This window comes from Lactuca saligna, chromosome 4 (assembly GCF_052625555.1).
Source record: "Lactuca saligna cultivar CGN05327 chromosome 4, ASM5262555v1, whole genome shotgun sequence".
Classification (NCBI taxonomy): Eukaryota; Viridiplantae; Streptophyta; class Magnoliopsida; order Asterales; family Asteraceae; genus Lactuca; species Lactuca saligna.
In genome coordinates, this window is record NC_136420.1 from 166643937 (window position 1) to 166659073 (window position 15137).

The 15137-nt window shown below is 39.0% G+C and overlaps 1 protein-coding gene across 1 annotated transcript; it reads right to left on the bottom strand.

Moving 5' to 3' along the window:
- Positions 1–13223: 13223 nt before the first annotated feature.
- LOC145038907 (flavonol synthase/flavanone 3-hydroxylase-like) lies at positions 13224–14796 on the bottom strand. Its single transcript, XM_078987124.1, has 3 exons — positions 14390–14796; positions 13691–14012; positions 13224–13597 (listed from the first exon to the last, which is right to left on the bottom strand). The coding sequence occupies exons 1-3, from the start codon at positions 14746–14748 to the stop codon at positions 13331–13333; spliced, it is 948 nt and encodes a 315-aa protein (XP_078843250.1). The 5' UTR covers positions 14749–14796; the 3' UTR covers positions 13224–13330.
- Between the last annotated feature and the right edge of the window lie 341 nt (positions 14797–15137).

Sequence of the window (15137 nt, forward strand, 5' to 3'; positions counted from 1 at the left end):
GGTGCATGAAGAATATGGAAGGTCATGCACATTAGGGCTTACATGGTGTAACCCTAATTAGGCCACATTATATAAGGACCCCTCTAGTTCATGAAATTGGCACTGGTACATACACAAAGAGGGCTACCCAAGTTTGGTGAAAGTATTATTCTTCTCAAGTTATTCCAATTGTTGGTGGTGTTGTGTGAAGCATTTGAGGTGCAACACTTGGGGTACTAATCTCTTAAAGGTTTAATACTTCAAGCTTCACCAAAAGGTATGTCATATAACTAGACTTTTGTAGTATAGATACTCCATTGTATGCTAGTTAGGATGATGCTTTGGAAGTTTGAATGTATGCATATATAACAAAGAAAACATAGATCCAAAGCACATAGGTTTGTATGTACATCATAGGAGTGTTAGAATGCTCAAAACCCAACATTGTTAACCCCCGACTCAAAATCTTGTCCTTTGGCTTCCCGAAACCAACACCCCGCTAATTATTATTTGATTCTAGGGCCATTATAAAATTATATAAATTATAAATTTACATTCTGGGGCTCTGGGTTTATTAACAGAGTGTTACAACTCTCCACCGATTTCCTCCTCGAAATCATTCCATACCACTCCTGACACGCCAAATAATTGGAGCAACACGGCTACAACTAAAATCATTCCTTAGCCCTTCCAAGGAAACCGGAAACAACCCTCATAGGGTTCTAAAACCTGAAGATGACAAAATTCCTTGCATCATGATCACTTCTAGTCCGTCTAAAATATGTAGTCTCGAGATGGTCTGAGCCCCTAATAGATGCCCATACTGAAACCAAGATGAATCCATCTCATAAATCTCCCACCTGACTACTCGGCTTCTGATATTAGGGATTTCTTGTTAGGAACAGAATCACTGACCAACTATCCCTGCTGATCACTACACTTGTCAGTAGGATCAGATAATCCTTTGAGTAGGAGACCCATCCCTGCAATGATTAGACTCAGACGAGAGTTGTGCAACAGGGTCAGATTCAACCACTCTAAGATTATTTAATTCAACTACAAACAACTTAGTGTATGCCCCGAATGATAGGCAACTCCACACCCAAACCCTCTGCCACATAGCTGCTTTCCTGCAGAACAATCGGGACCTCCCTGGTCCCAACATGTCTGCTAGTTGTCCGGAACACTGGACACCTACCCAATTGTTGAGCTAGCATCATACACATAACAGTCCCACATGACCTCCGAAAGATACCTCGTTTGACAATAACTGCCCTATCTATACCGCTTCTCACGACTCCTTAAATTCTTTAATCCATCCGATCATGATAGGCTGACAACCTGTGGCCACTAAATCTGACGCAAAAAGGTGAATGCTACTAGAATAAATGTAGTCATACATCATATCCGATCTTCCTCGGCCTACCATTTCCTGATTCAATTATGTTGTGACCTACTCACAACCTTTCGAACTGGCCCACCCTGGCCTAAGTTATCTATATGAATCTGTGAATGTCACGGCTACCCTGCAGTCTTTCTGCACTTTCCACACTATCTGATTATTAGTGAATGATACAGATCCCTCGTAGTCTTACAACACTTTCCACACTATCTAACTACTAGTGCATGCTACGCCTCCCCTGTAGTCTTACAACATTTTCACCCCACTGACTACTAGTGAATGCTACGGCTCCTCCGTAGTCTTTTATCACTTTCACCCTACTGGCCATTAGTGAATGCTACGGATCCCCTATAGTCTTACAACACTTTCATCCTGATTTTCCATTAGTGAATGCAACGGCTTCCCCGTAGTCTTACAACACTTTCATCCTAACTGACCGTTAGTGAATGCTACGACTCCCTCGTAGTCTTACAACACTTTTTCCCTAACATAACCACAACCCAATGCCTTACCCTAATCTATTAATTTGAAACACATATAGAGTCGATCACGCACTCGACCGAACACCCGAACTGAACTCAGTTCATGACTCGAGTCCCAACCTGCTTTCCCAAATTCTGTTATCAACCCCCAAGAAGACGTGATTTACGCTGGGGAGTTTCACGGAACTCCAAACTCACACAATCCTCAACCCAAATAGCCACTTGGGCTACCATTTTCCTCGATGGGGATGAGAACCTCATCCCGGTCCCATACCTGCCCCTGTCCCGAATACCTGTGTGATTATCCCCCGCTTATATTTGACTAAGTCTTCGTAATACATGAGATTTGAAAGATTCCCAATCCTTTTTACTCTTTAATACCAAAACTATGGACAACATACTGGTGTTCTATTTCTTGCCCAAACCCCCCAAAAGACCACACGACTCCTAAATATCAGAAGAACACTTCCCAAATCCTAGCAAAACTAATAATCTCAGACACCTTTAACTGATGTCACCCTTATATCTTGAAGTCCAAATAGCCGATGTCCATACCAAAGCCTCCACAGTAGACCACTTCCCTTGGCACTTCCAAAGGTCGACTCAAGCAAAATGGTTGAGTAACCAATCCCTACTGTAGGCCTTCTTCACCACGTCCCCGAACTGATTTTCACCATAAACTCGGATAACACTGAACACTCCAAACCCGCAAAGAAGGAAACGAGCTTTCACTAACCACCCCGTAACTCATGATATGCAAATGTCATATGACAATGTTTTGAAAGCATTGTCCAAACACAAGAAGGAAAATAAACCAAGAGATACACTTACTAAAATCCTTGAAACGAAAAACTCCCTCGTGCAGTATCCCACAAGTACCACACTGAATTCGGCCCTGCTGGACTCTCAAAAGCTAACTGGAACTCTTGGTTCCCTTTCTGGGACCCTCCAATGTATGTACCTGATCTAATCCCCTCTTCCTAATGTGTTCCAAATTGATCCCTCGTTCTTGGCTCTAGAAATCATAACATTCAAGGTCTCGCACCCTTACCCACTCAACAACTCAATCGTCAACGACTGAACTGCAAAAGTTGGAGCAACCTCTGCTCTAAACTAGGCTAGTAACTATCCCCAATACATAGTCTCCATTCCCGAAAGTGCAATAAAACGCATAATCAATATGTATCGTCCGATACGAGAGATCCACAACAAACTCAAAACCCTGGCAGGCCTTCCGCTAACTGGCTCACCACCGAAGCCGGGACCAAACCCTGGTCCTCCCTCATGTGTGATCATCCTCACCTGGCAAAGCAGCTATCCTCTTATCGGAGCATAACCAAGAATTCTCCTTCCTATAAGCTTCTTAGATTCTCCAAGACTCTCGTAGATTAGAGTATGGATCCTATGCTTTTAGTAGTACGGGCCCATACTACCTTCCACACCTATCCATACTTTCCTCAGCAATCCTGCCAAATCCTCTAAGTCACCTACCCTAATGATGCACCAAATATCCGCTAAACAGCAGAACGATACTCACCGAAGCAACTCCTAGGCTCCCCTAGGTTCTCAACCTCACCGAACCGCCACACTATATCATAGGCATTTCTAGGTTCTTAACCTCGCTCTGCCATCAGCTGTTGAAGAACTCCCCATGATGCCATCCATCCACCTCCTGGATATCGTCATATCCACTTAGTAGCTGACTCCCATCACTCAAGAGTCCCACAAAGCACAAAGCAAGTAGCAATCGTGCAGTAGCACTCCGATCTAAAAAACTGCCATAGAACATTCATCCCACTAACCCTAACTCGTGTTATCCACATCTATCCATCATCTCTATCGGCTGCTTTATGCATGCAAACTATACACATAATAGGATCTAATAGATTGTTGAATAATTGACTCTATCCTAGGACCACAACCAAACGAGGAATAGGAAATAAGGCCAAATCATTTATTCTAAGGATATAAGATCCTAACCGTATATAATTATAAAAGCATACACTTAGTAGTTACAAATACAAATTATCATTCTCATTGCAACATGGCATCCAATATTCTAAGGCTACAAGCATCACATATCAGGCTAATTTATCGCTGACTAATCAGCACTAGCATGCAAGTCTACCAGCTCATACAACACGTAAAGGCATCTCTCCTAGCCATAACTAGCATGCGATTCTCAGATTCATAAACCAAGTTATAACATATATCATATATGGGTATTTTGCGGAAACTTACTTGAGCTCGGCTGATTGCATGCACCACACCCTTTCTTGTCTTATAAATTCTTTACTTAAAACATTTTTTTCTTTTGAAAACTTTATAGATCCTCAATTTGAGTTCAGACACACCCAAAAATATGTCTGAATCCCTCAAACCAAGGCTCTAATACCAACTTGTAACGACCCAAAAATAAAAGGGTAAAAAAATTCATTTTCAATATAGCTAAAACATTAATACCATTTATTTCAAACATTTCAAATCATCATTAAGTAAAACAATTATCAAAGTTCATCCCAAAATCATTCATTGCGAAATTCATAGGTGTGTACACTGAAATTAGTCTGAGCCCTTCTTTTCCAAATCGATGATACCTGAAACCAAAACCATAAACCGTAAGCACAAAGCTTAGTGAGTTCCCCAGAGCATACCCCACACACAAACCACATAACACATATCATATTAGCTATAAAAGTTATCTCTACCACATAACACATATCATATTAGTTATAAAAGCTATCTCTACCACATACCACATATCATATTAGCTATGAAAGCTACCTCTACCACATAAGCCATGCATACAAACATATAAGGATGTCGTATGCTACTCCCAAGGTCATACTCCAGGATGCCATGGACTCCCCCACATGGTCTTACACCTAAGTGCTATAGGCTCCCCCATGGTCTTTAGCTGGAAAGGCATGAGCTCCCCCACATGGTCTGACATCCAAGTGCCATAGGCTCCTCCCATGGTCTTTCATGCAAGTATCACAAAGAAAATTAACATATCACACATTGCATAAATAGATAATATACCACATATCACATAAACAATGCATATAAACATATAAGGATGTCGTGGGATCCTCCTAGGGTCTTACTCCGGGATGCCATGGGCTCCCCCACATGGTCTTACACCTATGTGTCGTAGGCTTCTCCCATGGCCTGTACTTGGAAAACCATGTGCTCCCCCACATGGTCTAACATCTAAGTGCCATGGGCTCCCCCATGGTCTTTACCTGAAAATCCATGGGCTCCGCACATGGTCTTACATCCAAGTGCCATGGGCTCCCCCATGGGTTTTCATGCAAATATCACATAAACAAATAACATATCATATAACATCTAACCAACTGGCATACCACATATCACTGCATGAACTAGTGTATCACATATCATAATATGCATCGGTCTTGGTGCCTTTGACCCTTTTGTATTGTGAGAAGACTCACCTCACACTTTTGAAGTCCTGTGGATAAAACTCTAGCTGTTGGTTGACAGGTTCCCGAACTGTCAACATCAAAACGACACCCAATTAATAATTGGGTTCGAATACATAACCATAAGTCTATACTTGTGGTAAAAAGACTACTTTACCCTAACTTAGCATTATTCAGTCCAAGGCCCAATCCAAAAGCCCAAAAGTCAAACTATGGACCAATGCCCAACACATGGCCTAATTTTCCAAATTGTGCCCAAGCCTCTACATGGGTTTATCTTAAGGCCCAACCATTTAGTCCAGTCCAAACATTTGGCATTCCACTGATCCATCCTCTTAAAATCCTCAAGGCCCAGTTATGGCCTAATCTTCCAAATTGGGCTCAAACCCTCAAATGGGCCTTACCTTAAGGCCCATCCATATATTCTTAGTCCATATGATTATTCTTGGATAGTTTATCAATAGCCCAATCACCAAAACCCAATAGAAAGGCCCCACTTAAAGCCCAAGCAAGATTATGATTTTCACATAAAATGACAATTAGGGTTAAGTGTTTCTACTTAACCCATTAAGGACTTAATCCATTAAGTCCAAACATACAACGTAATCGGGCTTGAGTCATAACTTCACTCCAATGGTCCAAAATACGGGTCCCGATAAGTCCAAATCAATAATTCCAAAATTAGGGTTTTCTAAACCCTAATTAGGGTTTTCAACCCATTACAATACAATTAGGCCCAAAAACTATGTCGTTAGGCCCATTAAGATTTTCCTAATTCGGGCACAATCCACTACCACCTTGGGTAGTGGTGCTCAACGGCGGCTCACGGTGGCAACCACCACCTCACATTGGTGGTTAGGGTTCTAGTTCAATCGAGTCCAAGCATCCTAAAAGTAACCCAAACACATGCAAAGCATACCGCCACCCAAGACGGCGGCTGGTGGTGGCAGCCACCACCCTACGGTGGTGGTTTTGAGTTTTCTTTTCCATATTTATTTTATGATTAAAATATACAACGCTTTACCTAAAAATAAACACACACACAACCACCCTTGTGGTGGCCGGCGGTGGTAGATGGTGTCAGCCACCATGGTTGGCGGCCATGGTGGTTTTCATCTCCATTTTTCGGCCATCGAACACTACCTACAACACACAAAAATGAGTTGTACACGTAAAAGACACCCCATTAGAAATCTCGAGGTAGCAGCATCGGCGTTTGACGTCGGCGGTCGTGGCTGGAATGTAACAACATGAAAACGGGCAGCAGCAGCGACTAATAACGGTGTTGACGGCAACAACCACCATGGTTGGTTGCCATGGTGGTTCTTCACAACTTCCACTAGATAGAGAACCTACACACATGCTCATCCACATCGCAATCACTGAGAAACATCACAACACAAACCCACAGCCACCATCTTAATAGTAGCGATGACTGGAGATGTTTTTCAAGAAAATGAGACAGCCACAAGGAGCGATGGCGGTGGCGACAACATGAGATAGCTAATGCGGAGATTAAATGGGAGGACGGACGGTAACATCGGCCTAGGTTCATGGAGCTCCCGATGTCCCCAACAGCCACATGTCTATCATTGACTTCACCGGTGAGGGAGCGGTGTTTGTTCAAGCCACAACAATGAGGTGGCAGTCGAGCTTGATGGCGAAATAGAGGCGGTGGTTGAATATGGTTCTCATGGTGATGGTGGCTGCCGCATCAAATTAGGTTTAGGGTTGGAAGCAAGGTGGTGACGGGTATAAGCCCCGTCTATTATAAGTTTTTACACCTTTTACAAGTCTGGTCCATCCCCATAGGATCTTTTCAAACTAAGCCTAAAACATATCATTTAGCCCCTGCCTTTATAAAACCTTTTCAACTTTAATCTAAAATTTACCATTCAGCCCCTATCTTCTAAGAATACTTTCAATTTAAATCCAAAAGTTACCAAACAACCCCTTAGTCTCCAAAATCTCTTCAAATGAAGTCCCAGAAGTTATCAAGTAGTCCCTACCTTCATAATTATTTACGAAACCAATCTGAAACTTACAATTTTAACCCTTGATTCCAAATCTTGTCATTTGGCTTCCCAAAACCAACACCACACTAAATATTATTTGATTCTAGGGTCATTATAAAATAATAGAAATTATAAATTTACATTCTGGGGCTCCAGGTTTATTATTTAATTACTCTAATTCAAGCATAGTGTTACATAAACCATCTCTTGAATTAGGCTTATTGTCCAAGATGCCCTTCTTGTCCTAGGAATCTGATTCTTGGCATTTTTAGCATTTCAGTCACCCTTGTGTGAACGTGACCTCAAAGGATTTCTTTTGGAAGATCTCCTCTAGGCACGTTCTGCTAAACTTGTTCATCGTAGGGAACATATGAACGATGTGGGCAATTTGTAGGAATGTGACTGAGGGTCCCACAGTTAAAGCAAGTCTGTCTTTTCAAATAAATAAAATTGTGAGTTGGTCCTTGTCCAAATGAAGTTTGTTTCAAAGGACTTTCACAAGCACATGCACATGAACATTTATTAGACTGTTTAACAGATTTTTGTGGCTTGAGATTTTCAACAGTGGGAGTATCATCATCGTTACATGTTTTTGAATTATTTTTAGCAGAAATTGAATTAGTTTTGTTCTGCTCATGCCTATCTTGCTCTTTGACCTTTTCTGCACATGATGTAGAAGCATTAGTATCGTTTACACTATCATTATTTATTGTCTCAACTATAGAAGGTTTGCCATACTATAGATGCGCTTCCTTTGCTATTTCTTCCTCAGTCAAAGGAGTAACGCATAGTTATCATTGAATGAAGAAGGAACACTATCATACCCTAGATCTACATTCTTTTTATCTTTCCATCTTAGTTTCTTTTCAATCATTGTCTCAACTTTCTTACTTGACACATCAAATTTTTTAAAATTAAAATTTGCATTTCCAAACTTAATTTTCTATGTGTCAAGCTCAGCAGTTAGACTGACAATCTTTTCTGGAGCATAGTCATAGTGTTCAAATTTAGTGCTGTATTCTTACTTAATTCTTTTTAGATCTTTGGTTTGGGCCATTAATTTTTCTTTTAAGGGCTTTTAGGGCTTTCTGAGAGTATATACTTGTAACGCCCGCAGATCCGGGCTAGTCAATTTAGAGGCAATAGGGGTCGAAAATGGATTTTCGACAAAAGATTATTTAGAATAAATAATCTTAACCAAGTTTTGGAATATGTCTCAAGCTTTCCGTACATATAAAGAACGCCAAAATCCGAGTTATAACGAAGAAGTTATGGCCCGTCGAAGTTTTACAGCAAAACTGGCACAGCACCGGGAGACGTAAATAGTGAATTTACGATAGAAGACTTTTTAGCCTTAGCAATCTAAACAAAAGTTGTAGAATATGTTAAACTAAGAACATCGATAAAAAGAACGCCCAAATCTGACTTCGTATGAAGAAGTTATGATTTTTCTAAGATTCGGCTTAGCAGTGCACGGCCCGATACTCGAATTTTAGTTCGAGCGGTTTTTGGCTTACGCGACCTAAATGAGAGTTGAAGGTCTCATTAATAGGAACTCAACAGTAAAAAGACAGACGAAAACGGAGTCCGGATGAAGGAGTTATGAACTCTTCGCGGTCATTTAACAGTCTAAACGCCTCCTACTGTTAAATTTGAGATCGGTCGAGAATTAGCCGACGGAGTCTAAACGAAAGTTGTAGATCTTGATTTTACCTACGCGTGGATATAAAGAACGTCGAAAACGGAGCTCGTATGCGAAAGTTATGATTTTTCTAAGTTTGAGGGCTGATACGCGATAGGGGGTGACGTGGCACCACCAGAAGGCCACCACATGGACCAACTCGACGAGTCATGACTCAGACTCGGCGAGTCCACCAGTCAGGCCTCCTATAAATAGAGGTGTCGGGCATTCACTTCTCTTCACACCTTCAAACCCTTCTTTCTCTCTCTAAACTCTCTCCCTAAGCCTCCCTAACCCCCTAAAGCCTAGGGTAACTCCCTAGCACGAGGCGGAAGCCCCAGAGCGCCCGAAGGCTCCGAGAAAAGAGCCTTTCGGCTCGGAAACGCTGCTCCAGCGAAGCCCGGTTTTTGCGAAAAACCCGCTGTAAGTGACCTATGTCTACGCTATCTTTAATATAGCTTATGTTTTAATATAGTAACATTATTAGGAACTTATAATGAGTATTTAGGCTATTATTATGAGTTATATTGAGTGTTATTTAACGCTTATATAATAATAATAATAGTCAGACTATTAATTAGTCACGGTTATCGTTAGACTAAACCCTAGTGGTACTGGTACTAGGTTTTATCGAAGGAATATCGTTTTGAGAGTATCGAAGCGCTGTCCGAGTGCTGAGTCACCACCTATTCAGGTGAGTGCATGGTCCCTTTCATCTTACACATAGATATGAAGTATTTATTATATAATTTACGTGTTGTGAGTGCATGGTCCCTTTCATCTTACACATAGATATGAAGTATTTATTATATAATTTACGTGTTGTGAGTGCATAGTTACTTTCAGCTTACACATAGATATGAAGTATTTTATATAAATTACGTGCTGTGTGTATATTATCTGTATACTTGCTATCTATGCTGGATGAACGTTTTATACATGTTTTCAATGATTTAAACTGTATATGTATTTTATATCTACAAAATGTGTTGGGTAAAACATGGGTAGATGTATTAGTTGCTGTGTGATAAAATGAAATAATGAGATGCCTCGTTATAGATGTTCTTGATGATCTAGTCATCTAGCGGAGTATAGATGACGACCACAGACTATTCTAGACAGCCCAGTGGAACACTAGCAGGCTCGCAACCTGTAGGTGTTTATTCGAACTGTGTGTTTATTCGAACTGTGTGTTTAATCGAACTGTGTGTTTGTTCGAACTGTGTGTTTATTCGAACTGTGTGAATTGTGTGCTCACCAGATATACTCCATCCCAATGATAGTCCTTTGACTAGGTCCCTTGTGTTAGATGTTTTAGGGACGTAATGTGAGGATAACGGGAATGGGTAATTGGGCTGATTGTTTAAATTGTTTAAACATAATAATAATATTATTGTGGATTGAAAACCCTATGTACTCACCAGGTTTCCCAACCTGACCCACTCAGTTTATTTTTATCACAGGTGTTGATATGATGTCACTTTACACTGAGAGATTTAAAGAGATGTAGATCACTAGTGTAAATAAATGTAAGTTCTGTTTATGCTTATGTTTCTGTATTAACGATGACATCCCAAACATTTTGAAATGAATAAAATACGTTTCTTCGAAAATGTTTTAATAACGTATTTATCGTGTTTTTTTTCTGGGAACAAATTCCGCAACCTTTTTATAAAATGAAGTACTCTGATTTTCATAAAGCATAAACAAAATCGGTCTTTTCTGGCCGTGATTTTGGGGATGTCACAATACTTCATATTAAAGGTCCTCAATTTCCTTAATTAATAAATCATGTTTATCACGATAACGTTTAATTGTATCACTACAGGCTTGAGTACCAAAAAAGTTTTACTAGCCTCTTTTGTGCTGTTGAAAGAATTCATAATTTACCAAAAGTAGTCTAATCTTGTAATTTGAAAGATAGATCGAAAACCAGGAAAGTCAAACAATTTAACCGAAAACTCAAAAAGGCGTTGACCGAGAACAACGCGAATGTTGACTGAAAATATTGATTTCGGTTGAGAACTAAAACCAAAAATGCGTATATCTTTTATTGATTTTGGTCAGAACATTGAACGGAAACCTTCTACTTTAACCAAGAATCACCGAAAACCCTTAAGATTTTAGAACCGAAAACCTTGCTTTCTTATTAGGAAGTTACTAACAACCCTTAAATTATCGGGATTTTATTTTCGTGATTTTAATTGATAAGGATCCAATAAAATCCTGGTAATTTAGATGAATCCACGATGAACACTAAGAATCCAAAGAACAGTTTATCGATGAACAACAAAATTTTTATCTATTTCAATTGAAACTTATCAAATTTCGATTAAACCAATGATCTCAAAACATCTAAAAATGAGTCCCCAATGTCCTTGAATCAATTGATACAATTTCAAATCTCTGATACCAATTGTAAGTCCCAAAACAGTTTGCTCAATAAGATATCAATCAAACTATCTAAAGAATGCAGAATATAAATCAGATAGCGATTCAAGAACACACAAAATAGCTCTCAATGCACACGATTTATTTGATAAAATCGTCTGGTAGACAAGAACACCTTTAACAACCGAATACTATAGCAATTGAACAACTAGAACACCTAAACGACTGATAACTATATATATAAATACCAAGTAAAAAGTCTTAACAGGCCCAAACCCAAGCTGATCGAAATTATCCTAGTGATTTCAGTCCCCATAACCGAAAACACCAAAAGACAATTATTTCTAAGCCCAAGTATAATAATAAACTAAAAGACCAACATACACCATTTAAATATGACCCAACATGCTATGTACACCCAACATACTAGGTCTTAGCCTGATTTTAAGAAAATGCCACTAAGGGCCAAAATGCAGACAATTCTCATACTAAGGGAGTTAAAAGGTAAATACTTGAAAATCAAGATGTTACAAGATCTTTCGCCATAGCACCGCCATTATCACGTCAGATTTTTCATTGGAGCTATACCTTTATGATGACAATGATAGGGTACCATCGTCAACGACTTATATATCTGTTGAGAATCGACGATGGTTCATTTAACAAGATGACACCGATGGTGAAGGTGGTGTTCCAAATTTGTGACAATGAAGTTCTTTTGAACGAGATGACGTTGTCGATGAATGTAGGGTTTAACTATCAGATAAGACAAAGTGCGGTGGAGACATAGTTAGTTATAGAGGTGACGCTATGAGGTTCTAACGTTTTCCAAATCTAGCTATCATTGGAAGGATGGAGATGAAGAGAGTCACATAAGGAAAATCAAAATGCCGCCCCAACTACTTGCCAAAAAACCAATTTGTCACGACCACCTGCTGGAGACAACAAAACCCAACCACCAGTCTTTCTCCTACCCGATTAGTTGATGGAGCCAATCGGTACCCCATTAATCTTGTACCCTCTCCTTTCTCTCTGATAATGTTGCAAGTAAATTCGAGTTTCTAGAGACATAGATATGAGAAAAAGGGTGACGATCCTAGCGAATGAAGGAGAAAGGGTGGTCAACGGTAGTGGTTAGCTAAAAAGGGTAGGGTCGACGGTGTCATCAGCTGGTGGTGGCGTGTTTGTGTTTAAATCAGGTGGAAGATGCCAAGATGAATATTGTAGAGAGAGAGAGAGAGAGAGAGAGGTGGGGTATGTATTTTCGTTTCTTATTTTTTATCTAATTTTTGTAATAGAAAAACGTTACATACAAATGGTAAATCCATCATTATAAAGAGTTTCAATTTTTTTTATAAAAATCACAACAAAATTAAAATTTTGGACCGGTAGTTCTTGTCCAAAACCTTTTCAACCAAAGTAGTAATTCTCGACAAAACACATGGATTATTTTTGTAATTTTGTCCAAAAATAATGGTAATATCAAATTTGGTGTTAGGTTAAGATACAACCAAACATGTACTAAAGGAACAAGTTTTATTAAAAACAAATATAAATGTTAGGATTTTGATTCCAATTTATAATGGAGTGGCCAAAAGTTGGTAATAACCAGCAAAACCAAAATCTAGGATCGGACCAATTTTTATAGGAGCTCGGTTCTTGGTTATGTAGAGAAATATAATTGTATCAATATTATGGTTCATGTTCCGTGGTGGAAAATTTGTAGATTTACTAGTAGGATTAAAAGGATTTGTTAGTTGTTTTAAGAGAAAATTAATATTAGAACAACATAGTTTACATAGGTTTTTACACAACCAGAAATTACTTTAAGGTTATAAACTTTAAAGAGTCTTGTTTGCCAACTTTATAAACGTACTGAAATATAATCTCACAAACAATGAAAGCAAGAAAACAATCTTTTATTATGTATGGGATTACAAAATTTCGTAATGACCAATGCGGATGATTTCTTCAGGTGTCGATGGTGGGTGTGTCTTGTTTCTCATCCTCAAAGCCTGATAATCCTTGTAATAAAATCCTTTATACTTGGGTCTTACTCCGATTGCACTACAGAAGTTGGGCAGTGGCTCAACCCACTTGTCTCCTTGCAAGTTATAGAAAAATACATATGAATGCCGGTGTCCTCCCTTTGGTCTCACTACTCTATGAGTCGCACTTTTAAATTTCTTATTGCTCAACACCTGTATATATATATATATATATATCACTGTTAACAACAACTGCAAAACATATGATGCACTTGTTGGTATTTGAAGCTGAATACTGTTAATTACCTGAATAACATCGCTTAAGTTGACAACCAGAGTCCCCTTGGAAGGAATAACCGGAATCCATTCCCCATCCTTACATACCTCTAAACCTCCGATGTCTTCCTGTAGAACAATGGTGATCAAGTTTCCATCTTCGTGTTCAGTTATGCCATTGTTCTCAGTTTCAGTTGCTGGAGGATACCGCAATGTCACCATGAAATCCCAGCTTCTGTCATTGTTGTATTCCTTGAGAAAATTGGGAGGTAAGCCTAAACATTCGTTGATTATAGCCTCCAATATTTCGCCTGTCTTCACGAAATATTTGAACATCTCTTCTAATATTTTCCTTCAAATTTATTAAATTAAACATTAGGTGAACTTACAATCTGTATGTTGTTATTTTAACATTTTAAATACATTGCTACGATAAAACAAATTATGTACAGTTGAGTTATGAACAGAAACAAACAATAAAAAACTAATTGTGAGTTTCCCAAAGTGACGCACGTTGCTGTAGGTGAAACTGAAAGTCCATTCTCGGTGTTTCCGCCATCAGACCTCAAAAGCTCGTTCGAACTGCGATGTCTCTTGGACACCATGATCAAAAGGGACGTTGACTTTAAGTGAGTTGATCAGTTGGAGAGTTAACAAGATTTGTATACCGTTGTTACTGTTTTAACGTTGATTGTAAATTTAAAAACCACATTTAGATGTAACATTTACCTGAAATCAGGAGGATTCGTAGGGAGGACATTGAAAGGTGATTCAGGTGGGAACATGAGCAGATACTCGTTCTTATCCGGTGAGTGATCCGGCTGCTTGTTGTAGCCAGCAGGAAGTGGTGAATCTGGGCTTGAACTACACTCACGTTTCAACTCATCCTTGTAATTAAAAAATGTTTTGGAAAGCTCCATTGCTTGGTTCATGAGATCAAGTGGGACGCCGTGGTTCACTATTTGAAAGAACCCGTAGTCACTGCAGGCTTCGGCTATCATGTCTTTGCACTTTTTCCGGCCAGACTCGTCATCTCCGGCTGTGAAGAATGGTGAGAGATCAACAGTAGGAATAGCTGGTGTTGGCATATTGTTTATTTCTTCGGTATATTCTGCTGTCTTACCTTTTATTGTTGTCTCCTTTTGATTGTTGTTCATCGTCAATGGAATATTATATTTCAAATATTATAATCAAAATACTGAATAATGAATTTAAAAACAAGTGTTGGTTTAAGTGCTATCCTTTCAAAATACTTCATACCTTATATGATTAGAAGAAAAAGGTGTTTCGTAATCACAAAACGGTTTAATAATCAATTATTTTAAATGATTTAAATTTAATATTATCAAAGTTAGATGACAATATGACAAACCATATCCTATTTATTAAGGACATTATTCCAGTAAACCACACAATTATATATCACATGTGCTTGGTATTATTAATTAGTCGTTTGCCTGCCACACTGATTTTTTAC